Source organism: Oreochromis niloticus, linkage group LG12 (assembly GCF_001858045.2).
Source record: "Oreochromis niloticus isolate F11D_XX linkage group LG12, O_niloticus_UMD_NMBU, whole genome shotgun sequence".
NCBI classification, from domain to species: Eukaryota; Metazoa; Chordata; class Actinopteri; order Cichliformes; family Cichlidae; genus Oreochromis; species Oreochromis niloticus.
Genome location: NC_031977.2, coordinates 25776398 through 25798374, shown reverse-complemented (window position 1 = coordinate 25798374; position 21977 = coordinate 25776398). Strand labels below are relative to the sequence as shown.

Here is a 21977-nt window from a genome sequence, read left to right as displayed (position 1 = left end):
CTTGACAATTTTCCTCTTGTTAAAGTTGCTCACTTGGCCATATAACCCATCTCAGACTATTGGGCTTCTCATTCTTGATGTCTTACCTGAAGGCTACAGACCATCAAACTAATACAGCTCTGCTTATAAAGATGTACACAGTTAGTTTTTAAAGTGCATTTGATTATGGGCACCTGGCTGCTACGTACCCTCTTAACTCCTATGGAAGCATTAACAGTAATATGTTAAACTTCAACACTGAAAGGTGTTTAAGTTCCACATATGTTTGAGTTAAATAACCACAAAATACTGTAATAGTAGTGTTTTTATCAGTTGGTACATCCTGGGTGGGTTTTTTTTTTTTTAACAATAATTGCTGTATTAAAGTTTTCATTATTTCCAGAGTTTCTAACTGTTAAATATTTGCCTGCCTGTTCTTTATTCTGACACATAAACATTTTGGATTTTTAAAAAAAAAAACCCTGTTTTCTCTCTGTTTATGCACTCCTGTACAGACTCGCCCAGCTGTTGTAATATAACAAAGTTATCTCCATTTATTGATATTAAATAAATAATGCAATGTACTGTCTGTTGACAGTCAAGTCAAAGTAAGTGCTTCTTTCACTGAGAAGTGGGGATAAATAACTCGAGTCCTTGTATGTGTACTTGAACATTAAAGCTGATTCTAAATACCGATATACCCGTCAGTCTCTATAAGACTACAACTACAATATGGCAACTAAGGACACCTTTATGGGTTCTCAGTAAAATTATGCCTTGAGTTATTTAAAAATATGAGACTAAAAACTATTTTGATGTTCAAAGTTGCCATTCTGCAAAATTGAAACAAAAACTTACCTCACGTAATTATTTTGTTTATCTTCTCAGGAAAAAGAAAGCAAAACCGGCTGGGCTTTGAAATAGACAGCTGACTTTTCTCAGGCCGCAGCAAAGCCAAAACATACTGAAAGTTCAACAAATGACACCTGAGGAATGCTGGATTTTCTGTTCATACATTAGATAAGGTAAAAAGAAATTAAATACTGCAAGAGTATGAAAAAAAAGTTAATAACGCCTGATCATATAAAACTGTACATTTTACAGAGGAAAAGCCATAAAAATCAACGCGTCTCCATTATATAAAACGATTTATTAAACATGTTTAAAATGTGAATGACTTGAACTTCTCACATACGGGAATAAAAGACATAAATTTAAAAACAACACATTTACAAAAACGCTGTACAATATACACATAAAAACCACTTAAAACCTTAAAAAACAAAACCAAGGATAAAGTTCTGGTGCTGGTGACATTTTACACGCCTAACAGATGTGACCAGCAGCAGATCTGTTCAAACCGAGAGGGTGGGCTCAATCTGAAAAGTCCCCCTGGGAGAGCTTCGGTTGCTCATGAAAGGAGAGTGATGAGTGCATCCAGAAACTTGCTCCTGTCCTCAGTCTTCAGTTCAATTACTGCAGAAAGAAAAACACAGATAAGGAAGAAAAACATGCCAACAGGACAAATCATCCAGCAGCATTCTGACATCCTGGGAGGAGATTTTCTGCTTGCGATTTTTAAAAAGATGGCGGACTGGATAAATATTCGAAAATATTCTTTCACATATAAGACATGACAGATTAAAGTAAAACTCCTGACTAACAGCATCACAACTGACAGTTTGGGTGGGAATTAGGGGTGGGTTTTGATTATCGATTTATCGATTAAAATCGATTCTAGCTTGGATAACGTAAAATCGATTCATTAAAATCCTGAATCGATTTTTTAATATAAATTTATTTTGCCCGAAATGCCAGAATCTCAGGTTAAACCTCACAAATTTTCAACAACCACCAAACAGCTAAAACAGTAAAAAAGAGCAGGTACACGGATTCTGCACATCCGCCGACGGATCAGAATCAGTGAGATGTCGCCTTTCTCACCCGTGTCCGTGCCGAAAGCCGACAGCTCACTGATTCTGGTGTTTCGGCGGGTCCGCGCTTTGTGTTTACATGCTTTTTGCGTTAGATTCTGAAGCTGCAGGTTTTATCTCTCTCCAAACAATATTGACTGAACCAGCAGCAAAAGAAGATCCAAACAACGCTTCACATAATCATCGTCATGAATTCACTCTGACTTTTGCTGTTTTGCTTCCACCACGATAAAATCACACTTCATTCACAGTGCTCTCTCTCAGTATACTTCAAGAACAGTTTCCCGTCTAAAAATCTGTTTTCTGCATTATTCGCTTGCTTGTTACAAGCAAGTCTACACAAGTTTACCGTTGTTTACAGCGCTGTCGGCCGCTGTTTTTTTCCTTTTACTTACTTCTGAAAAGAAAGCCTCATTTCTGCTGTTCATACTGAACAAATTTATACTTTAAATTATGCAAAATTGCAAAACGCTTAGCTTCGTCTCTAATCAAACCTCTGTAACTTTGCTCTGCTTCACTTCAGCAGCATCAGGTAACGTTCATATGTTGATTAATGGTTTTCTTTCGTTTTTGATCTACTGCAGAATATTTTTATAAAATCCCAGGCCAGGAAAATCACCTTCATGTTTTTCTGTGTTTTATCCTCAGTTACTTTGGCACAAAGGCATCTGCTGTGATGCTTACACCTTTGATAAAGTCTCGCAAGTGTCAGTTTTCTTTTTATAGATATAAAAATATGGAAATGTACTGACGCATGATCTGAATTATAATATTTCTGACTGTCTGAGGCAAAATTTCCCCAATTCGAACCGAATCAAATCGATTCAGGACCTTGTGAATCGGAATGGAATCGATTCTAGAAATCAGTGATGATACCCAGCCCTAGTGGGAATGACAAGACCAACAGATTGCACATTAAACAAAGACAAGGCTGACACCTAGTGGCCACATTGCAGACATGCAAGAGCAAATTCACTGACTGAAAAAAACAGAACACATGACTGTTTCTTACTTGAAGTGTCAAAGTGGTCGTGAAGAGTCCTGGAGCTGGTGCTCTCTGCAGCTTTCTCAAATGCACGACCAAAGAAACTAAAAGGGCAAAAACAAACGCAGAGGAAGAAATGAGGCAATGTTGTTGTATACTGGTAGAAAAATGTGAAAAGGAAATAAGAGCCACTAGTTGTTATTTGAGTCCCACTGTGTCATGCTCTGATTTGGAAAATATTCACGCCTTTATTTAACTGTGTCTGAATTATTATAATTCAGCGTTTGCTGGTCTTAACAGAACCTGGAACGTCTGCAGGTTGTTGAGAACGCTGCTGCAAGGCTTCTAACTTATAACTCTTCTCACATATCACATCCACAGGCTCACCATTAACCTCAGAGACCACTTGAAGATTCTGGTTTTAAGTTTTAGAGCATTGCATGGACAAAAATCAGCTCACATTGGTGAACTTTTACATCCGTACATCCCCAGCAGGCTCTGAGTTGTTGTGATTGGGTCCTGCCGAGATTTGTGGACTCTGATCTCTTTCAAAAAGCAGCTAATTAACCAGAGACGCAGGTTGAGGAGGAGAGAAATCATAAACTGAGAAACTTACTTCTTCTTGTCGGACGTCTCAGACTCTGGTGGGATTCCCACAACAATGACAGTTCCCTTCTCCACATCCTTGGGGGCAGCGATGACGAGGGGGAGCAGTTTGCAGCGTTTATTCCTCGTCTAATTGGCCAAGACACCGTGAGCAAAAGAGCAGAGAGACTTCAATAACTATAATTTCAGTGAGCCTCCTTCTACACTGTGAATCAGTCCCGACAGCGTTCAGACACTCACCGAAAGGACAAAAGCCTTCAGGAGGTACTTGCAGAGCAGCGTTAGCGCCATGGGCTTGGAGAACAGCTTCACGTCAGGTGTTCCCTACAAAGACAGGATGTGAATAGGATATACGGCTAAATAAAATTGAAAGCATGCACGTCTCAGGCATCCAAACACTCGCACCTCCATGAGGTAGCAGTAGAGGAAGGGTCCCTGCGACAGGATGAGATTGGTGCAGATGCAGCTGGCGACCGTTTGCTGGATGGCAATCAGCTTCTTCTTTGCCAGCTCAATGCCCGAATGCAGACGATCGATGTTGCTCCTGCACAAACAAAACGAAAGAAAAAATAAAGGAAGACATTTTTAAAGGAAATGCAAGCAAATTAAGTCTTTGAACAGTGACCTTAGTTTCCTTTGCACACCTGGAAAGGGCATCGAGAGCCTTGATGAAGGTGTCAGTCTCGCTGTCATCTTTCTCAGCGCTCTCCAGCAAGGCAGCAGTAGCGTGCACCATGTCGCTGGCCAGGAAGCGGTTCTTAAAGCCGAAGTGAACGCCGAACGTCTGGATACGGATGTCCTTCATACTGATGAAGAGGAGAAATGAGAGTAGAACAGGGAAAAGCAAACTGGATGAGCAGTCAGTGTTTGCCATTCAAATTCATACCCGTATTTATTGGAGGACTCCTCAATGACGTCCCTCAGGTTTTCTTTGATCGACATATCCATGGAGTTAAATTTCTGACGCACTTGTTTCAGCGGCAATCTGTAACGCAAATTTTATTTAATACAACAAATTCCGGCTCAACAAAAAGAGGAAGTTCGGTAACACACAAAGCATGGATTTGAAAGCACTTTACCCCATGTCTGCTAAAAACTCCTGGAGTTTCTTTTGGCCATTTAAGGTCCAGAGCTTGAAGCTGCAGGAAGTGTAACATGAATTACAAATGCTCTCATACAGAGACCAGTGCTGGTAAAGGGTAAGACGAAGACTGAAGAGACAGTTAAGGCTCTGACTTTCAGGAATTTTCAGCACTTGTGTGGCAGAAATCAGGTGGAACATAAAGATCTGTAAAGGCAACAAGCCAGATGAGTTAAGGATACTCGTATTCAAAGGAGATCCTCATACAGTCGATGGAGAGCGAGTTCTCCTCATCCTCGTTTCGGTGGTTATGTCGGGAAACGTGTCGCTGCATAGTGGCGATGTCGGTCACATACTTCATACTAAAAAAGAAAAAAAGAAGCGAGGCAGACAAAAATAATTCAGCAGAAATATTTTTTTTTAAAGGGATCAGCAGTGATTTTAAAGAACAGTTTACACAAAGTTTCCTTGTATTTATATTTCAGACAGAACCCAAAGTTCAATGATTGGTAAATCTTTGAAATATTATATTTGAACAATAAAGGTTAAAGGTAAAGTGGAAACCTATCCTATGGTCTGAACCATCTCAATTTAAACCTCTTTTTGGAAACTGTGCATGTTGAAGCCTCAGATGCAGGTTCACCAGCACAGAGTCCAACATGAGGGGTGCAACACTGCTCATGATATAGCCAAGTGACATATCTGTGATATCCATTAATCCTGAACAACACATGCTTCAGCTGAGGCAGCGTTTTCAGTAAATTTCAGTAAGTCGGTGCTCAAGCACATTCTGCACGAGCATGGCTCCATCGCTAAAGAGTCCATGTGCTGAACTTGTCTGCTTCCAGTCCAATAATATCTCTAAGGAGGGTTGATCTACCAATTCCTTTTTTTATATATCAAGTAAGACATGGAAACCAGTTCATCTCCTGAGAATCTGCTGATGTTTTTTTTATTATAGTAACTTTAATATATTTAACTCAAACTGAGTCACGGCACTCAAAGAGCACAGCATTGGGTCAAAATTTGGCACCTTATTTCGAGCCCTCATAACATCACAGGCGCAGAACAATGTGAAATTTTCAGGCCTTAAATGCTTAAAAAGAAAAAATCAAATCATTTTTATGTCCACAAAAAAGGGCACAGAAGGAATCTCGTACAGAGACAAAATATGGATAAAAAGGAGATCTTCCCCACGGACGTCAAACTCATTTTACATCACAGGCCACAAACAGCTTACTTTGATTTTAAATGGACCGCACCAGTTAAAATTCCCCTTTGTGTCAGTGTAAAGAAATGTAACTGCATATTGAATCATTGCAATATCTTAATGTAAGAAAAATTGTGCAATTTCAACAGTATGGCTCAGCTTTTTCTACACCCCTGATATAACAAGCCACCTGTCTCACATGGTGACACGATCCTTGTTTAGCCAGGGCACCGTTTTTGAAGTTTTGTCAGTTTGACAGACAAGTTGGTGCAGTTTTGTCATTGGGATTATGTTATATCCCAAAACACCTAAACAGCTTGAAGTTGGTTCTGGACAAAAACGACATTTTGGCTTCAGATTTTTTATAACTGGAGTGGGTGGTGTAAAGGAGCTCAAAAGTCAGTTTTCCCCAGAAAAAAATGAGTTATCAGTGAGCTAGAAAAGAAAAGACCCAAAAAGCATCAACCTTATGTAATTTGCAAGCCGGTAAGTCTCAAAATTTCCGTAGTACAAGATAAAAACTTTGCATGCTTTCATTAAAGTAAAAGAAAAAAATACGCTCAGATTTTGACTGATTTAAGGTTTTAAATGGTTTGACAGCAACTGCTTTCAGCTGTTATTTACATTTTTCAATGTCCTGAGCTTTTGGGAAATTGGTTTATAATTGTTTTGATAATAGTTTTGAAAAACTGAGGGCATCCTTACTTTGTGATTTTATCATGAACCCACTGGTCTGTCAGCCCAATGATGGCCCACCTGCAAAGAAGAAGCAGTGCACATCTAACAGACCGTATAAACTGTATCTCAAGAATGTTTGCCATGAAAGATGACATCTCCTCAGAAAGCTCACCACAGCATGTCCTTGGTATCTTTAGTCAAAACCCACGCAAGCTCAAAAAACATCATCGCAGCCTGACAGGAAAACAAATGAAAATTCAGGAGTTCATTCAGAATTTCAGGTAACATTAATGTTCCTATATTACTCATGTGAGGTTGTCAAAACTCACCGAGGTGCCGTGATATTCATACTGCTCATAGTCAAACAGGATTTCCCTCCTGTGAAATTAATGAAAGGTAAGCTTGCATTCAACAGTTGTGCTGTGCAGAGAAAGAACCAAACAACTAAGTAAAAACACTTCACCTTCGAGCCTCCCACTCCCTCTTCGCTCGCTGCCTTTCAATTCTCCTTTCGACAGCCCCCTGCAAACACAGGACCACAGCCCCAGTGTAACAGCCTTAACAGTTCACTCTACCAGTTCATTCCAGCGGGCAGCACCTACTCGGTTTAATGCGTACCTCATCAAATCTCCTGCGTTTCCCAGACGGCTCTGAGCCTTCATCGCTCTCATTTCCAGAGTCTTCTCCTTCCTCATCTTCATCTCGAAAGATATCGTCATACGACGGCACGCCGAGGTCGTCATCCTGTTTGATGAGCAGCTTAATCTGTTGAGCAGAAGACAGAGAGTTAATGTAACGCTCACTTCCACAAACAAGTGGGAGTATTGTTAATCTTACATGCAATGAACTTCAGGTGCAAATGGATCATTGTTTACAGTGAAATGCATAAAGATAATGAACTATTTGAGGTTTTGTACCAGAATGCAAATACAGTACAGCACAATAACACAAGGGTGCTTCCATCTGTAGTCCTGATGGGCAAAAAGGAGACTTTATCTACATATTTAAAGGCCCCTACGCTAACTTTGCCCGCTGGACATTATCAGTCACAGAAATTAAGAAAAATCTTATACTTAACTAGCTGGGCACTTTACCGAGATGCTGGAGAGAATGTGGAGTAAAAATGGTTGATTTATGTATTTTGGACTTATTTTAACAACAACTATTTCTAAAGTTTTGGACTTTGATGCTTGTAAAGGTTTTACATTTCTTTACCTTGGCTATTCTCCTGTGGACTAAGCAATGGTCACAAACACCTTCTGAAGAGCCTGGCTCTACAGGCAAACTAGTGGTTAATATTGTTAAACACACACATACCAGTGGACAGACTATACACATCGCCAAACAGAATTGGAGGAAATGTGTGTGTTGTTATTTGGCTCCTGAGACAAACTGATGAGACTGATGAGGTGAGAAGCATGTTTTTTTGGGGGGGGTTTTAATTCACATATACAGAATTGTTTTTTCCCCCTTCTGCTTTAAAATAATACATCAACTTGGCCTTTCTTTCATCTTGCACTCCAAACGTCTCCACTACCATGCTCACTATGATGGCCATCATGGTTCGAAAACTTTTTACGTCCCCTTTAGCTGTAGGGTCGAACACTGCATCCACATCCTCATCAAACTTCTGCCACTGAGCTGAGTCCTACAGCCCTGACACCATCTGATCCTTCTCTTCTCATGCCTTGAGTGAATCCCTGTGCCACTCTGAGGCTCTGTGGGGTAGACCCTAGCCCGTGAACTTATGTGAACTTATTAGTGGGGATGTAGCCTGATTTAGCAAACCATTGCACATCACCTGGGTATCATTGTAGACATTGACCACATCTACAGGCCGGTGAGTGTCACAGATGAAGAAGATGGAGTCATCATCTGGCTGCAGCATCTCAAGGAGGTCAACATTTGCTCCGCAGTTGATGAGAACAAAGTATCGAAACTGCAGCACAAAAATCAGCCAACACAATACACAAGGTTCAGTGTTTACTGTCATATATTTATATACAGGCTCAGAGTAGTGTACTACAAAGCTTTCCTCTTCAGGTTCTCAAGCAGAAACACATAAAAAAAGCAAACGTTTCCATGGTGATCTCAAAAAGCTAAAAGAGAGACACCTTCATACTGGCTTAAAATAACGTGTTAACGTCAATCTCGCTTTGCAGCACAGCCTTCTGGTCTTATTTAAGTATACCTGCTCTTTGTGTTCAAGGAAGGCAGTGCCAAGGTCCTGCCAGCCTGTAACTGGCACAAGTGTATACTGGATCTGGTCACAGTGAAACAAGGCCTAGTGAAGACACAAGCAGTCAGTGTTTACATCAGCTTATAATTACTCTGAACACAGTAAAAGTCAAAAAAGCTCCATAAACTGCAACAGGCACTTACTGAAACCTACTGTCAGTACTTTTAAATATTCCCAGTTAACACATGAACAGATGGTAACCTCCCCATTACGACAGTACGGTTGGGTGTCCATAAGTCCATAATAACTAGAAGTATTTAATCAGCGTGCTCTCTGTTTACCCTCTACAATGACCTTAGTTTAAGAGCGCAAATATCCGTCATCATGCATAAAAGCCACTAGAACAAGAGAGGCAAAATAACAGGGAAAAACAATCAAAGACTGTGCACGCAAAGGCTACAGGAGCTGCCGCTTGCTAACATTTTATTGTCTTACCTGCAGTATTTTACAGGCGCAGAGAGCGTCAATGTCTGGTGCCACCAGGAGTACGACTCTCTGTAAGTAGCACGAGAAGGTTTATAATGTAAGCGATTTCAGTTTGCGATGTCAGATGTTAAGTTTCCTAGCTGCTAGGCAATGTTGGCTAATGTTAAGAGTTAGCCTTACCTGGTTGGCGACAACTTCATAAAAATCTTTTCTTATGTCCGCGATGAACATTTTCAGAGAAGTCAGTCGATTAAAACTATTGAAATAAGACGAGCCTAATCTAATCACCCTGAGGTGGCATAAACTGCGGGTTATTTTGGTTTGCTGTCAGGCTCGGAGCTTTGACAATACACACACAGCGATGCCGCTCTGTTCCCTGTTGGAAATGTGGCGCCAAATCTACACGTCACTCCCGACCAATCAGAAAGAAAAGAAAATCAGCAACGTCAAACGCCGGAAGTCACGCCTACCAGGTTGAGAAAACAGAGCAGTGCTGGGACTAAAAAGAGCTGAAATAAAGTTATAGCTTTATTTATATTGATTTGAAATATTTATTAATTTATTTAAAACGATGTCATAACGATGTTTTTATAATATGTGTAAACTCCTTTAGACTTTATTAAGAACACAATATTATTTTAACATTAGCGTTTACATTTATATTACCTCAAGAGTGAATTTATAATATTATAAATAATTATAGATGGTAACCTCTCTCTACTTCTATATTTTGGAGAAAGATATAGATTAAACAATTTAATAAAAAAGCAAAAACCTCACAGAGTTAACTATGATCTCTGTACCATACTGTTTTAAGTCTGTAAAAATTCTAAAACAATGACTTATGCACACACTTCACACATTCACAAAATTGTAGAGTTTCCACTGTGTGGTTACAATAACAGAAAAAAATGTGGATTTATATGAGAGGTTCACTTAACCGAGCATAAATTTATTAATGTAAATCTGGAGCTCAGTAGTGACACACACTTTACAAATATGTACTATTAAAGATGTTGTCATTGGCATAGCTATAGAAGTGGCAGTCATCACACATTTTTACACTTTAATGATAAAAGCTGTTATAGACTGAAATTTTAAGAAGTACTTCATTGATTTAGATTAAAACATATTGGAAAGGATTTTGCCCCACCTCTTTCCACTTAAATATTATATAAATGTATCTCATGAGCTTGTCTGGCAAAAAGCCTTGAAAGAAAACTTCTCCCGCAAACTCACAAAACAAGTCGAACTGAATTCTATTATATATATAAAAAAAAAGGTGTGTTCAATTGTTTTTTTGTGTGTCACTACCTGAATCTGATTTACACACCCTAACGTCTGCTAAACTATCCACCCACCAACTGTCCATTACACTGGGAAGTCATTACTTAAAATACCGTAAAATAATTTCCAAAGAGGAGACTTGTTTCTATATTTTTGGCAACCAGCAGAACTACATGCTTCAGTTTGATTTTAATAGGTGAAAAACTACAAAAAGAGAGGTGGCACGCGTGACAGCTTTGATTAGAGGTTTAAAAATCTGAATTATTACCACACACAATATGTAAATACATACAATATCCAGGACATTATCTCCCAATACATCATCTACAAATACTGGTGTGTCATAATTTGATATGCACATGCGTTTTAAACTCATTTATTAATCATCCATCATCACATACAAACTCAAAACCAGGACTGCTGACTCCAAAGAAAACACACAAAGGACAAGAGATCATTCAGTGTCATGGGGAGATTCATTAAAAGCATCACAACACAAACAGCACATAAGCATAAGCAGAATGAGCTGTACGATCATGGCATGAACAAAGCAAACAGTAAAGTCTCAGCAGAATCCCCCAACATCACTCTGAATGCCCTGAAATTACATAAATTAACAGAATGGATGGAAGCAATGACAAAAATATGTGTGAAACATGCAGGATTTTATGAAAACGCAGCAGCCTAATGAACTTTTTTTGCCTTAAAGGGACAGTTCACCCCAAAAATCTAACTTACAGATTTTTCCTTGTTTATTCATCAAGACAATTCTAGTACGAGTTGGTCAGATTGGTAGAAATCAGCTGTAGAAATCTTTTTGTCTTTATGGTGCTTGACTCTGTAGCTTAGAGATCCCCAAATTACATTTTAAAATTCAGATTTTTTTCTTTGACTATGGACATTTAGCTCCTTTTATTTAAGATTATAGACACCACTACAGGCTGGAGGAAAAATGTGTATGTCCGACTTCAGGGTGAGTCATACCTTCAAAGTTTACCCACAACTTTGCTCCCATTTTCATCCTAACCACTTCTAAAGTTACAAATATTAAAAATTCAAGTAAAATCCTGCATTCCCCCAAAAGTAAACATACTTGTACACCAACCCCAAAACATCTGTCAAAGAAATTCAGATACGATTTCTCTCCTCTTGTCTCATTTTGTAAAAATTTGACATTATCCACACACGTCTTCACTTTTGAGTCCACCAACAATTAATCCACTGAGTAAAAGGAAATGACACGTTTCTTTCTGAGGTTAAAAAAAAAAAAGCAGCATGCCATATTCACTGTGTAGTTTCTTTACAAGTGAATACACTGGAAACAAAAACAAACAAAAAAAAAGGTAGATTAAGGAAAAAAAGTTACATGACAGAGAGCATACACCATAACATGCAGCATATACTTCATTCATAAACTGAGAGGAACGTAGTAAACAAAGGCACAAAATTCATCCGCTTTCTTTATGCCAAGTTTGGTCTGTAACCACTGAGATCCAGCTGCTTTTATGCTCGGGTTAACCGTGCAAAACTTTGGCCGGTTCAACACACAAACAGAAAAAAAAAAAATACATTAAATAAATAAAAACTCAAAATACGCCCGAACCACAAATTGTAGTGTTAAATGTCTGAGATTACGATCGAGGAGTTTACATGCCGGAGAGAAAAACCTGACCAGCAGGAGCACTGGGAGGGTAGCACCATCGCCTGGAGAGGTTAAAACAGTACCTACAGTACCCCATCTACAGTAAGCCTGAGAAGACTCGTTTAACTCGCTTTACAGTTATGGTGACTTGGAATAACGTGATTGGCTGAGCTGTCCTGTTACACCAGAGATGATTTTATCATTTAAAGCAAAGCAGGCACTGGAAAAACTGTGAGAAGCGTAAAGCAGCACTGCTACATCAGGATGTTAATATTGTGGAGAACTTTTTACAGAGAAGTTATTTAAAAAAAAATCAAAAAATGGGAACATTGAACATATATTATAGGAAGACAAAGTTTTAAAGCATTCGATAAAGTAAAAATAAATAAGCGTGATCAATGTGTTTTACGTTAACTTGGCTTTAAATGCAAGAGGAGTGCTTAGTTGTTTGCACTAATGAAAGTTCATTTAACAGAATCACTTGGAGGTGTTATATACTTTTAATCACTAAACCCAATATATGTTCAAAACCAAAACAAATACTGTTTTCCTCTGTGCCACAGAGCTTCACTGCTGTCCAAAAACTACTGGAATGTTATATGTTTATTCATCCGCAGCTGAAAATAGTCCCTATTAATTGCACTTTTGTTTTAACAACAGTGCTCAGCAGTTTAAGAAGGTTTTACCTATAAAGTGGTGACTTTTTTCAAAGTTTTACATCATCAAAGCATCAAAACACCACAGAAAAGATGGGAAAGTCAAAGTAATATTTAACTTCTTGATAGCTATGATTTAATCATGGGACCAGCCAACATCAAGCCAGGCTTAGTTTAAACTGAAAGGCTGCTGCTGCCACTGCACTTTATGGCAGCATAAAGTTAATTTCACATTCTTAATTTGCAGGTATAACAAAGACAATCCTGTGTCTTTACCCAATTCCTTATCAAAAACAACAAAATTCTACCACAAAGTATCTTAGTGTTGTGATATGCTATAACAGGCATCACGACAGATGCAGTTTTACCCAGAAACCCCAAGAGAGACACGGTCTGGTGGTCACTAGCATCTAAGCTCAAAGGTTCCATTACACTGGATCATTTAATCACATCTTACTGTCTGTGTCATCTTGTCATAACATGCTTCTCTGAGGTTTTACTAGGTGTGTTTGTGCTATTTTGATCTGTGAACAGACAGGACAGTCAAGGACTTTGACCCCTAACACACTGATGTTTGCTCCCAGTGTTTGTTTAAGCCTGAGCCAGCTCCAAAACCACAAAGACCGAAACAGATGGTGAAAAATTCTCAGGCATTGAGTTTCGATTCTTCTCACAAGAGGAGGCGTCTATGCACAGAAATGAACCTCAGAGTGCAGTTAGCTTCCCTTTAAGCCTCAACCCTACTTCTTTACAAAGTTGCAAGTTTATAAAACAATCACAAAGTGATTCTCACATGAAAAACTCTTTCACAGCAGCTGAGCCAGAGACTGATGAGTGGTGGACTATTTGTACAGTGGCTGTGTAGATAACCTGCTCAGCTGTTGTGAGTAAAGTATGTGATCTATAGGCACAATACACAGAGTGTGCAGAGCTGGGCCACGTGGAGAACAGCATCATGATAATGAGATATCCCATCTGTACCCAGCAAACATTTCGACACTGAATAACTGTCACGGCAGAATTTTCAGACATCAAGTCACAGTTGGAAAAATACATGAGATTAACTGACATCATTGTTGGACTTTCTAGTAAGAGAAAGCTTGTGTTCAAGATTTTTTTCCTCACTATCTCCTTATTGATGAGAATAAAACAAAGAAGTGTCTCGAGAGGAGGAATCAGGAGAAAAAATAATCATGTCAAGTGTGACCTCTTTCTTTTCCTGAGCTTTCCTGAGTCTATGACACTGACATCGAGGACAGGGAGGGGATAATTGTAAAAGTTCAATGCATAAAGTTCACTGTGCCACAAATGAAATACAGTTTAGATGCAGAAAACTGTAAAAATATAAAGTGTTTTTGCAGTAACCCAATTTATTATTTCTCACTTTGCAAGAGGCTGTCTGACCTTGCCTCTATTCTACGCTGAAACAACACTGACATACATCTGTCTACGGTTTAGTTTTTGTGGTCGTACTGCGACCTCTTTTGACCTGGGAGATATCATCTGGGTTTTGACCATGTTTGCTGGGTAATTACGGGACTAGAAAGACAACTGCTAATGTGCTAGTGTAGCTCTCAAGGGTTTCAGAAACAATGCAGGAGAAAATTTGAACCGGTAATTGATGCAATTTCATTCCAGAAAAGAAACTGTGTATCATGTCTCCCTCTAAAAAAAAAGAAAACCCAGAGAATACATTGACAATGATTAATGATCAACTTAAATACCGATATGCTGCCCAGCCCTAAAGATGTGAAAACCAGTATTACATGGATTACTGTGCAACCCAGTTTAAATGACACCAGCAAAGAGGAAAATGCAGTTACAGCTTTTCTACATGGGCAGGATGTAGGTGGAGTTGGCCAGCTTGCGCTCCTGTGCGGCAGGAACAGTCTCTCTGTGACGCAGAGGTCTGTGGCAGTCTGGGTCCCGAAGAGGAGGGTAGTGCTGCCTGTAGCACAGCCAGGCGAAGGCGAGACCCAGCAGAGACCCCACCAGCACATCTGCATAAAGGAGACACATAACAACACAGATAAGAACTTTTACTAAATTAGTCCCTTATTTACATTATGCACTATTGTACACTATTCATAGGTTGGGTTTTTTTGTTGTGGTTTTTTTAAGGGAAAATGGACATAACTAACACAAGCACCTGGGTTCATCATGCGAATGTGAAAAGTTATCCAAACCTACCTGGAGCTTTGTGAAAAAGTCATTGCCCGTAAACCTAAAGTGCCACATTTCACACCAAGAACTGCAATCAAGCATGTGTGATAACTGACAATGAGTCTGTCACATTGCTGTGAAGGTGATGTGCCCCACTCTTCTTTGCAGAATTGCAATTAAGTCACATTGAAGGGTTTTCAATGATGAGGAGCCCGTTTAAGGTCATGCGACAGACGTGAATCAGATTTAAATCCAGATTCTGAGTAGGTCATTCCAAAACCTTCCTTTTTTCACATTTTCTGGTAGAGAGCAGAATTCATGCTTCCATCAGTCGCAACAAGTTGTGGAGGTCCTGACGCAGCCCCAGACTATCACACTACCACCACCATGTTTAACTGTTGTTATGACGTTCTTTTTACGAAATGCTGTGTTAGTTTTATTCAAGATTTAATGGGACTCAAAAATTTCAAAAAGTTCCTCTTTTGTCTCATCAGTTCACAGAATATTTTCACAAAAATCTTGGGGATCATTGGCAAATGTGAGACGAGACTTTGTGTTCTTTTTGGTCAGCAGTGGTTTTCTCCTTGCCAGAGACATCCTTAGATGTTTTTCTGGGTTCTTTTGAGTCATTGATGCAATCTTGGAGTAATTTTGGTAGGCTGGCCACTCCTGGGAAGGTTCATTACTGTTCACCAAGTTTTCTCCATTAGTGGATAATGGCAAAACACAAAAGCAAATACATGTAACATGTAACAAATTGTAAGGAATAATCTATGATGGATAGGGCATAAACAGGAAGAAAAAGTGTTGACTCTTAGTTACTAAATAGTGGAAAGGGGGTGGGATTAAATAAGCTTATGCTTCTTCCTACTTCTTTTTTAACATGCAAGTTATTTATAAATATTACTGTATTGTTTTCCTTTTGTTTTGTTTTGTTTGTTTGTCTCTTTTTTCTCTGTTGTTGTTAGACTATTTTAACATCATTCAAAATAAAGATACAATACAATACAATGGCTCTCAGCATCATTTGCTGACCAAGCCCATAGATGTCAATGACTTTGTTTCTCAGCTGTGTCTTCACTTTGTCAGACATTTTCTATTTAATAGGTTGTTTTTTTAAAACAACAGGTCTGGCAGTAATCAGGGGTGGGTGTGGTAGTGAACTTGGCCTTCAAAAAATCTGGTCAGTTAATTAATAACTTATTTTGCAGTGTTCAGACCAAGCCCATTTAACCGACCTTGCCAGTGGTGTTTGTAGTCACAGGTTCTGGAGAGAGCGATCACAGCTGCAATGAGTAAAGGAGTGAGGAAGGCACACAGCCGCCACGCTCGGCCTTGGCCTGCTGCAGTGAAGCAGCGCAGCTTTCCTGCAATGTAGAGCGCTGTGAAGCCCAAACCTGCAAAGGCAACTGCAACAAAAGAGAAAGAAACGGAAGGGATGAAAGAGAGCCAGAGGATGTTTTATGCAACAAAATGGGAAATCAGAGCTGAAATTATAGCACTGCGCTGAATCCCCACCAGTTAATGATGTGGTCTGCACTACTCTGCTATTAAGAGGCTAAAAAATCTCATACAGTTCCTTTTCTTGAAACAAAGGGCAGAGAGACTTCAGCTGCTGAATTCTACCTCACTGAGATGTGTAGTTGCATTTCTGATAAGTTTTTATGCTCATAGATTTAAGGCAGTACTATAACTCAAGCATGACTCTAACAATGAAATAAGAGCCTAAAGGCTATTACACACTTGGATACATGTGCATTGAGATATACGCCCCCCTGCCTCACTCTGTGCCTCCATTTACTTTTCTTGTTGCCTGCTGATGAAAATGTACCAGCTCTGCAGCCATAATTGACCATAACAGCCTCTTACAGGAAGAATGCCCGCTGGGAAAGCTCTTTCTGCCTTCCATGATGACATCTGGGTCACCACTGCATCGCAGCTCCAGATTCATCTGACCGTCTGGGAAACAGCGGTAGAAGAAGTCTGGTCGTGGCCTGAGGATGTGACACAGAATGAACATGGAGGACAAATGTGTGCTTCTGGTTAACGTTGAATGTGCTATGTGATGTAACCTGCTTACCTGCCAACTACAAGTTTGATGACATTCGTGAAAACCCCGTTCAGCACTAGAGTCAGAGTCACAGCTGGATGACAGGGGGAAAAAGAACTGAATCATGAAAAAGATAAGTCAACTCAAAAAGCCAGCCCACACATTTAAATGCGACAAACCAAAAAGCTCTTCTGCATGAGTTTCTTACCCAGTGAGGCTTCCTTCAGATCGCCACGCTCCGACTTATTCAGGAAGGTGAAAGCCAGGATTACAATCAGGGGGGTGCAAACCGCCACACTCTGTAACAGATCAACAAAAGAGGAGATCATAACAGTAATAATTGTAAAAACTCTCTATCTGAGACTGGACACACACACACACACACACACACACACAAAACTCTCCACAGACTTCAATATTAAAATGTCTAACGTTACAGCAGTGAAAAGCACATTTACAGCCTCTATGGAAAGTTTACCCCTTTAACAACACCTGCTGTATGATTGGTGATTTACTTATAACTCATAAATATGGTTACTGGTAGAATTTAAAAACATGGGGCTTTTTTTTTGGTAACTAAACTAGATTTCGCCACTGTTTTATTTATTTTTTGCTACTTTTGCTACTATTTTTTGCTTTATTTTTTACGACCTTTTAGATCATTTTCAAAATCATATTATTGGACATATCAAATACTCCATTGTGCAGTACAGCTTTTGTCCTATGCTGCTGATTTAGGACTCCTAAAACTTTCAGGATAATAGACCAACCATTTTTAAGGAAATCAAGATATTTACTCAGACCATAAATTGGAAATTCATAACCAGGATTTACCCAGATTGCAATGGGTCAACATCTTTATGTTGACTATTTATGACAAAAAAACAAGTATGCAGTGGATGTATGCAGTCGTACTCTGGAGCTCTTACCCAGACCTCAGCAGTCATCAAGAGTGGACTGCAGAGGTCTGGGTAAACTTATTTCTTCTCCACACTCCACACCTCTAAAATTTTTGAGGCAGTTTATCAAACTTCTCAAAACTCCCCCTCTGCAGTCACAGAGGGACTTTACGATTTTTTCCACGTGCCGTACTTGTTTAAAATGATTTCCCCTTTTACCCTGTGAGAGCTCAGTCATAATCAGTAAATATTAACTCTACGTCATCAGAACAAACAACTGTAAACAAAAGATTTACATGATCATATATCTACATGTGTTATAGCTACATTCTTGATGTGCGTCAAAACATATCAAAACTAAAAAGACAAGATGTTCATTTAATATGTAAATTAGCCATCATGTGGTTTAATTTTAAAGCTAATAAAAATCCAGAGAGATATGATATATTATGAATATTTTTCTATCACAGAAATATGAACTTATGGGAGTTAAGGTTCTTAAAAGAAACGTTACAATGATCCTAAAAAAACGGCAGAAAGTTAACCTGTTCCAATAAAGTACAAAAATGACCAGAGGGATTTTATTTATTCCAGTTTATCAAACAGCTATACTCACAAACATAAGAGAGGTGGGTACATGGTCCTTCTCCACGCGGTGGAATTTATACAGCCACATCTCCTCTGCCTGGATCTCACGGTAGAAAGGAGGAAGCTGCTCCGTCACACTGAGCAAAGCACAAACGGTGTTAAGGTGGTGTTTGCCCACAACAAAACAAAATGGTTGCATTCAGATGTCGTGCCTGTCCCAGGGATAACTTACAGGAACACCACCAACAGCGCCAGCCGGATGGAAATTTCTGACAGGAAACCACGCAGCAGCCTCCTCTTCATTTTGTTTCTCGGAGTGGACGTCAGTCAACAGCAAACATCTTTACTCCACCATCTTTTAACTTAATTGGGACTAAAGACAATGGAGAGCAGAGTTTTAGTTTATCATACCTTTAATTTAGATGTTGAAAGAAAAACAATGAAACCTAAACGATGAGAAGATTATTGATTTTTTTGGTAGATGGTTAGCAGGTAAATAGTTACAGTGATTTATGCAAAATACTTTAGTTACATGTATGTGCATTACAAACAGCTGAATTTATTCAGCTTTATTCTTTTGAGGTGGTTCAGTTATTTCCTGGGCACCTCCTATGTGAGGTGTTCCAGGAGGAGGCCCCAGATCAAACCTAAGACACCCCTGAGATCTCTGTTTTTGTAAAGATGAGAAACACAAACAAATATTTCTACAGAAAAATAATAATTCTGAACTATGGAAAGACAAAGTTTCTAAGTAGTGAATCCCAGGACTGATATTTCTTCTTATGTGCTTTCTACCTGTGAACTGGTGATACTGGTTAATACATCTTGATGCATGCTCAATCATCCAGGTAAGTAAATCTCCGAAAGTTGATTCTGTTCGTCCAGATGAACAGAATCAACTATACTGGTTAATATTTTGGGCTGTAAGTCTAGTTTTAACCTTAACATCTACAGCCAATCACCTGCCTCCATCTCCCCCTATCCTTACCATCCTCCTCTGTCACACCAAATTTCCTTCACTACAGCCATGAAAATTCCTTTGAAGTATTCCTCTTTTCCTCCTGCATGGCAGCTACATCTTCAACATTCTTTGTCCAGTATATCCACTATTCCTCTTCTGCAAATGCCCAAATCATTTCGGCCTAACCCCCTAACTTTATCTCCAAACACTCAACCTGAGTTGAACCTCTGATGTACTCATTTGTAATCCGTTCCATTACTCCCAATAAAAATCTTAACAACTCTACCACCTCCAGTTCAACCACCCGTCGTTTGAAATTAAGTTAAAAGATAACCCTGTTTACCAAAATGAGTGCATGAAACGTCGCATGAAAGGTAACAATTCCAAGTTTCTCAAAATAATCACCATTAAAGCAAAGCTACTTACATTATTTATACATCCTATATACAGAGAAACAGCAAATATAAACACCGTACTACAGTAAATATATGGAGCCCATTAAGTCCTGTAAGGTGATATTTTTTATCTTATTACTTGTTTGCTTAAGAGAATCACTTGCTCGAAGAGATAAATAACCTGTTTGCACAAGATAAAAACCGTTGTGTAACTTGTGTCCACAATAAAATGCTCTCAAAAGCCAAATAACTTGATTACCACAAGATTAAAAACAACTCTATCTTAAGGGACTCCATAAAAATGGGGTGTATGTAAAATGATCTTGACACTTAACATCTGGTGTTGGTCTAAAGGAGGAGAAAATAATCTTAATAAATACATGAGTGCACCATTCATTTGAAATCACAGGCAAAACGATGTCAAATGCGCCTATTTGAGCTTATCATTTAAACAAAAATCCCAAAAAAATAATTAGATGAATCCCCTTTTTTACACATCGTATGTCCTCATAGATAAACACAGATAAAGATAAAAAGGCAGTTTACATTAGTATTTACACTGACCACGTCTAAAATGTGGCATAAAGGCCAACATGCTGCACCTGTGCCCTCCACTTCCAGATGCTCTAAATATTAAAGAGCTTCCATTTGACCGGATATAACATAAACGCATTAAATTATAATGAGTCCCGTCGGTACAGAGGAAAATGAAATAAAAATGAGCTTTATTTAAGTGATCTGTACAAAGTATACGTTAGCAGACTAAGCTAAGCTAAGCTAGCAACATCTGTCATCATAGACATCTGGCCGATTTCCGCGTTGTCAAGCAAATTAACAAAAATGAACATTACTAACCTTAAACCGGAAGCTGTTCTTTATCTTTTTATCCTCATAGTTTCATCTTCTTGTAACATAAAGCAGGCCTCTAACTCTTCTGTGTCTACCGAAGGTGGAAGTCGCGCATTCTTAGATTTGAGAGAAACAGGGATGTCACGGAGGAGGAGGATGAGGAGGAGCGCTGCGTGAAGCTAACGGACACCGCGCGCGCGTCTGGTGTGAGCTTTCGAAATAAAAGCCTTAAAAATTAAAGTGTTATGTTAAATGCGGCTCAGTCCAGTTGTACTCTAGATAGATAGATAGATAGATAGATAGAGACACAGTATAAAGGTATATTCAAAAAAGCGAGTTGTAGTGAAGAATTGTGATTGTGTAGTTTACTGTGTACATTTTTTTTTAAAGTATATAAAAAAGGTGGCCAGCAATTATAAAACTGAGGTATGGTGACAGTTTATTACTTTTTCCCCTGTGTATTATTTAGTAACATGTGATCTTTAATCAAGGTATAAAAGTGTTAATTCAGTAATTTTCGATGGATATTTCTTTTTTGCTGTTTTTGTTTTTAAAAAAAATATCTTTCGTTTACTTTATTTCGCGAGGGGTGGGGGGGATGTAATGTACTCATGATATAAATGCTTCAAGATGATCACATTGACTCAATGTGATCTATGTTCGTTCCATGTCCGTTCCAAAGGAGAAAAAACATTTGCTTGATGTTTTGTAAACCGGAAGTTATCGCAGATCACTTTTTTCTGCTTGACACGTGGGATGCAAGAAGCCACGTCACGTTACGAATTGCCACCTAGAGGTTTCAGAAGATGTCTGCATGATTCATTGCCTAAATGTTTGTTTCTTAACTGCTGCGTCTTCGTAAAATACTTCACTTTTTGCATAAATTAATAAATTGGTCTTTGTGACTTTGGTTAAATCTTGTTATCAGGCACCAGCCTGATTAGGGTTGATTGAGACTTTATATATGTATATAACTGAGTCTTAAATCTGCCCCTTACGAATACTCCAGTCTGGGTCTTCATATCAGGTACACAGAACCTTAGATGAACAATGAAAAATTTGCCAAAATGCAGAAGCTGTATGTGGACAGACTTAGACACACCATTACTGCTTCCATATTATCTCAATACAGCTGTTCTCTCTCAGACTTTTAGGCTTACTTGTGGTTCCTCAGATATTTAAAAGTAGAATGGGAGACAGAGCCTTCTGCGTTCAGGTTCTTCTTCCATGGAACCAGATCCCAGTTTGGATTCAGGAGACAGACCCCTCTCTACCTTTATGACTAGCCTTAAAACTTTCCCTTTTTGAAAAAAAGCATATAGTTAGGGCTGGATCAGGTGACCCTCAAC

General features: G+C 38.9%; 2 protein-coding genes across 2 annotated transcripts; both read right to left on the bottom strand.

Annotated features, from left to right (window-relative positions):
• Nucleotides 1-1110: 1110 nt before the first annotated feature.
• cdc45 (CDC45 cell division cycle 45 homolog (S. cerevisiae)) lies at nt 1111-9560 on the bottom strand. The gene is made up of 18 exons (XM_003451041.5): nt 9319-9560; nt 9148-9207; nt 8665-8757; nt 8275-8412; nt 7092-7238; nt 6937-6995; nt 6803-6851; nt 6646-6707; nt 6501-6551; nt 4828-4947; nt 4584-4715; nt 4391-4489; nt 4149-4310; nt 3910-4048; nt 3745-3828; nt 3515-3633; nt 2926-3002; nt 1111-1455 (listed from the first exon to the last, which is right to left on the bottom strand). The coding sequence occupies exons 1-18, from the start codon at nt 9367-9369 to the stop codon at nt 1391-1393; spliced, it is 1707 nt and encodes a 568-aa protein (XP_003451089.1). The 5' UTR covers nt 9370-9560; the 3' UTR covers nt 1111-1390.
• A 1042-nt stretch (nt 9561-10602) lies between these two features.
• plpp5 (phospholipid phosphatase 5) lies at nt 10603-20814 on the bottom strand. The gene is made up of 8 exons (XM_003451043.4): nt 20635-20814; nt 18656-18796; nt 18452-18560; nt 17145-17235; nt 16967-17030; nt 16756-16880; nt 16125-16295; nt 10603-14723 (listed from the first exon to the last, which is right to left on the bottom strand). Exons 2-8 carry the CDS (start codon nt 18724-18726, stop codon nt 14554-14556), a joined length of 801 nt encoding a protein of 266 aa, XP_003451091.1. The 5' UTR covers nt 18727-18796; nt 20635-20814; the 3' UTR covers nt 10603-14553.
• Between the last annotated feature and the right edge of the window lie 1163 nt (nt 20815-21977).